Here is a 5,564-nt window from a genome sequence, read left to right as displayed (position 1 = left end):
ACAATAAACAATAAAGGAACAATAAACAATAAAGGAACAATAAACAATAAAAGAACAATAAACAACAAAGGAACAATAAACAATAAAAGAACAATAAACAATAAAAGAACAATAAACAATAAAAGAACAATAAACAATAAAGGAACAATAAACAACAAAGGAACAATAAACAATAAAAGAACAACAAACGATAAAGGAACAATAAACAAACAATAAAGGAACAATAAACAACAAAGGAACAATAAACAATAAAAGAACAATAAAGAAGCACGACGACTGTTGAGCCTTTTCTCTCTGACCTTTGACCTTGAGGACATCCTTTGACTTTCTGACACTTTATTGTTGGTCAGGACAAATGTCCACCAAAATGTAACTTTTTAATATTCATTCACAATAAATTAGTAGTTTTTTTATTTTTTTTTATCTCTGCTAAATAAAATAATAAACATAAATGTTTTTATTTAGCTTGTTAAATGAACCCCGCAGCTTTTTAAAATTAATTTTTGGGGGGTGGATTTTTAAAACTTTTAGTTTTTCCTCCACGAGTCGTCGCCCGCTGGAGGTTCTTAAATGTGATTTATTTTAATGTCGGCAGAGCTTAATCATCAGACGGAGGAGGAGGAGGAGGAGGAGGAGGAGGAGCTGACAGGAAAACCATACTTTATGATGAGATCAATCAGATTTATTTATTATTTATCACTTTATGATGTAAACAGGTTTAAACTGGTCATTTATAACTGATGATAATAAACAGAGTTTAAATGAAAAAGGTTTTGAAAGCTTCAAAGGGTTTGTCAGGACCGGTCACGTTTATCTGACAACACATAAACAACAAAATAAAAACAAACAAAGGCGTGGCCATCTGAACGTTAAACTTTGTTAAATGTTAAAAAGTTAAAACTTCCATCTATTAAATCCAGAGCACAAGAACTGAGCTCAGACCTGAGGAGGACGGCTCAGCGGGACCGAACATTGATGGAAACCAGAGGGTCCAAATCCTGGCCCTTGAGGGCCACCATCCTGCAGGTTTCAGAGGTTCCTCTGCTTCAACTCACCTGATCTGAACCAACGAGTGATTGACGGGTTTCTGCAGAACATGAAGACCTGCTGAAGGTCAAAAACTAAACCCTGCAGGACAGTGGTCCTCCAGGACTGGACACAACTGGACCATGTTCTGGTTCTAGCTCTTCAAGGATTAAGCTGCAGACGAACAGAGGAAACGTCCAGTGACCCGTCAGAACAACGAGCAGGTTCTGATCTCCATCAGGGGACAGTCACCTGGGTTTGTCTCGTTGCTGCTGTCACTCTGAGGGGACGAGGGGACAGCAGTCTGGTCCAGTCTGCTCGGAGACACACGAACCTGCAGGAACGACACGTTTGGACCCAGGTTCAGGTTCTGCTCAGAAACAGATGAACAGAACTTTTACAGTTTTAAATGTTTCAGCTGTAAAGTATCGTGGTTCTTAGTGTCTATAAAAAGGAAAACGGGTCGGTTCTGTCAGAAACTACATGTAAGTGTTCAGGTTTGAAACACGACTTGGGGACGTCCAACGTCTTCGTGTCTCAGACCTGGCTGATGTTGACGGGCGGCAGCGTCTCACACGTTGGGTTTCTGCTTGATGTGATCTTAGTCACCACAGCCGGCTGCAAGGGGGGGCCCGGCCCGGGGCCCCTCGCCTGGGGCCCCCCTCCACAGCCCTGCGGGCAGACGGGGCTGTGGGAGCCGCTGCTGGAGCTGGAGGAAGACCTGGGTCTGATGAAGGCGATCTCCACCGTGGGGTCCGGTCTGCAGCACGAGACAAACGGTTGGTTTCTGTGGACTCGGACCTTCCTCTGTGTGGAGGTAAAAGGTTCTGGTGGGTCGGACCTGAGTTTTGTGCGTGTCAGGACGCTCCGGGCCTCCTCGTACGTCACCCCGATCAGAGACTCCTTGTTGATGGACACCAGCTGGTCCCCCACCTGCAGCCGTCCGTCCTGAAACAGAAGGACACCAACGAGACGGTCTCTGGCTGAGGAACTGGAACCAGACTCTTTAAAACTGTGCTGTGGTCCCACTTATTTTAAAGATTCTGCAGAAAAGTTCTGACACTCAGTGACCCACGAGTCCTCAGGTCTGGTCTTATTTTACTTGATGTGACTCGATGTCATCATCTGCAGCTCATCATGATGGACCCGTTTAATTTAAAATAATGTAAATTATTCTGTAAAGTTAATTATCGATCACCTCGTAGATTTTCACTTTAACAGATCTGGTTCCTCATCGTGACGATCATGCTACAATTATTAAACAGCACCGTCTGCTGTTGCCTCTGATTCACGGCACATTAACTTCCTCTAGAATAATATGAAATATTTATTTACATCCTGAAGAATGCTCAATAATCCAGGTAGAAAAATCTAAAAAAGGTAAGTCTGGTCCTCTGGACGTTCAAAAAACAAAACAAAACAAAAAAAAAATATGTAAGAACGTTTCGTCTTTCATCCTGAGGACTTCCTCAGTCTGAGGAGCTGTATTCAGCTCAGTCTCTTAAATAGCACCTTCTCAGAGTGGATCAACCAGTTTTGCTGCTGACAACCAAAACCAGCTGCTCACATGCTCAAGAAGGACCATCAGCCTAACAATGGATCATTAGCACCTGATGGCTGTTTACTGTTCACAGAGGGCTGAGTGATACTAGCAATCACAGCATTGTAAGAGGGGGACAGTTGAACCTGGAGGCTCCACCCCTGTTTAATGATGGACGGTTTCTTTTCACAAAGATGGCCTCCTTTACTCCTCTCTCAAACCATCGTTCCTCTCTGTCCAGGATGTGAACATCTTCATCCCTGAAAGAGTAAACAGGGGTGGAGCCTCCGGGTTCAACTGTCCCCCTCTTACAATGCTGTGATTGCTAGTATCACTCAGCCCTCTGTGAACAGTAAACAGCCATCAGGTGCTAATGATCCATTGTTAGGCTGATGGTCCTTCTTGAGCATGTGATCAGCTGGTTCTGGTTGTCAGCAGCAAAACTGGTTGATCCACTCTGAGAAGGTGCTATTTATAAGACTGAGCTGAATACAGCTCCTCAGACTGAGGAAGTCCTCAGGATGAAAGACGAAACGTTTCTACATTTTTTTTGTTGTTTTGTTGTTTTTTTTTTGTTTTGTTTTTTTAATGTCCAGAGGACCAGATTTAACTTTTTTAGATTTATTCACATGATTTAGAATAATATTAAATTTGTATTTACATTATATAGAATAATATCCTTCCATCATCTTTTACCCGCTTCTTCCATTTTGGGTCATGGGGGTCGCCGGTGCCCATGTCCAGCAGTCACTGTGCGAGGGGCGGGGGACACCCTGGACAGGTCTCAAGTCCATCACAGGGCCCTATTTACATCATGTAGAATAATACTAAATATTTATTTACACCTTGTGGAATAATATTAAATATTTATTTACATCATGTGGAATAATATTAAATATTTATTTACATCATGTGGAATAATATTAAATATTTATTGACATTGTATAAAATAATATTAAGTATTGTGACTCTTTTTATGTTTCCATCACACAAACCTGACCTGCTGAGAAGATGTTAGTTAATACATATATCAGTAAGTTTCATCCTTCAGAGTAACTCCAGGGCTGCAGAAAACATTCAACAAGTGTCGACTACAAAACAATAATAATAAACAAAAGTTATATAATTTATAATATACAGTTATATAAATTTATAATATACAGTTGTATAATTTATAATACACAGTATAAGAATTCTTCCAAAGCTGTATGTAAAACGTTTGTATGTCATTTCTGAGTAGTTGTTCTTGATTGACCTCAGATCATTAAATATAAACTGTATATTTTATACATCATCCAGCTGTTTTACATTATTTTTAAATAAAATTAACATTAATTATCAGTTATTTATTGTAAAAAGATTAATAATAATTAGTGCCACAGGTCCAGTTGGGCTGGCTGTGTCGTTGCTGTGAACCTCTGCCCTCTTTGGACGCCATCTTGGCTCCTCCATGACGTCACAGACAGAGGATGTGGGTGGGACAGGAAGTGGACCTCCAGTGGTCCGGCTGAACTCCATGGTGACGTCAGATTTTTTTTACAAACTGAACAAACCCAACGGGTCAGGGTTGGCTAACTCTGGTCCATGGTCTGATGATCTGACCCAGGGCACTCAGAAGGACTCAGGTCTGGGAGGACTTTGGGGAAGAACCCTAAGTTGGCCTGAAGGAGGTTCTGGGCGTGGCAGGGGAGGACCTGAGGTCACTGAGATGGTTAAAATGGATAAGGTCCACCCTGAGGTGCTGAAGGTTCTGTATGTTGTGGGCCTGGATGTCTCTCCAGTGTCTCATGGATGGATGAGGACAACACCTGTGGAGAAGTGGACCTGGATGGAGGTCTCCATTTTTTTAAAAGTGGGCCACAGAGTCTCTTCCAGCTATTAAAGGACCACAGTTCTCGCCCCCCAGGACAGTTTACTGCAGGGTGTCAAAGGGAAGGTCCAACTGCTGAACCTCAGATTTAGGAGGAACGGTGCCCATCTGGTCCCTTCAGAACTGAACCAAGTCAGGCTTGTTCTGGTCCAGGATGGAGTCCACCAGGACTGGTCCTGATCTCTGACCCTGTCTGTGGTCTTCATGGACAGGATAGGCTGGTTTGAGGACTTCAAGGATCCTGTCTGGTCTGAGGATGTGGTTCTTTTGTTGTCTTTGGACCCTCAGTGTGTCTGAGGTGGCTCTTGAGTCAGCTCCTCTCAGACTGAGCCCGAGGGCAGAACTGAAAACTGGTTTTAGTTTCATGAGAAGCTCAAACCCTAAAGGTTTCTGTGACTTTAACCAAATATAGAGAAAAAAGTTTAAAGTTCAACGAGCAGCTGAAATTAAAACAAACTGTGATTATAACGTCTTTATAAATAAAGTTGAGTTGATCTCAGACACGCCCACCTTCTGACAGTCTCCTCCAGAAACGATTTCCTGAATGAACACCATTGGTCCTTCGGCTCGGTTGGCTCCGCCCTTGATGACGAGCCCTAGGCCTGTTGCCTTGGCAACACATATCAGCTGGATGATGCTGTCGCTAGGCAAGACAGGAAGAGATGTGAGGAGGACAGATTAAAATAAACAGACAGACAGACAGACAGGTTGACAGACAGACAGACAGTCAGACAGAGTCAGACAGACAGACAGAGAGTCAGACAGAGATTCAGACAGACAGACAGTCAGACAGACAGAGAGCAACAGACAAACAGTGCTGCAGAGCATCCTAATCTGTAACCCTCCTCCTCCTCCTCCTCCTCCTCCTCCTCCTCCTCCTCCTCCTCCTCCTCCTCTGCTGTCAAAGTGCTGAAGTTGCATTTGTGTATTTTTAGTTTCTGGTGTTTCTGTCAGCGCAGAAACTTTCTGTGAATCCTGACTGAAGCTGAGTCCAGCTGCAGCAGAGAAAACTCAACGTGTTTCTGTGTGTTCTGTTTAAAGGTTAAATGTGACTGACTGGACATTCAAGGAGGTTAAACCTGGTTTAACTGGTTCAAGGTCCAGTTAAGGAGGTTAAACCTGGTTTAA

At 43.0% G+C, this 5,564-nt stretch overlaps 1 protein-coding gene across 1 annotated transcript in view; it reads right to left on the bottom strand.

The window, feature by feature from the left end:
- The window catches only part of stxbp4 (syntaxin binding protein 4), a 50,258-nt gene that overhangs the window by 29,346 nt on the left and 15,348 nt on the right, over positions 1–5,564 (bottom strand). The window contains exons 8-11 of the mRNA XM_037690975.1: positions 4,947–5,079; positions 1,868–1,974; positions 1,570–1,786; positions 1,279–1,360 (exon numbers count right to left, since the gene is read on the bottom strand). Of these exons, the coding sequence (XP_037546903.1) occupies positions 1,279–1,360; positions 1,570–1,786; positions 1,868–1,974; positions 4,947–5,079 (539 nt within the window). The remainder of the gene's footprint in view (positions 1–1,278; positions 1,361–1,569; positions 1,787–1,867; positions 1,975–4,946; positions 5,080–5,564) is intronic.

Source organism: Nematolebias whitei, chromosome 17, assembly GCF_014905685.2.
Source record: "Nematolebias whitei isolate Nwh7 chromosome 17, NemWhi1, whole genome shotgun sequence".
In the NCBI taxonomy this organism is placed as follows: domain Eukaryota; kingdom Metazoa; phylum Chordata; class Actinopteri; order Cyprinodontiformes; family Rivulidae; genus Nematolebias; species Nematolebias whitei.
This window is presented reverse-complemented; position numbering and strand designations above follow the sequence as displayed.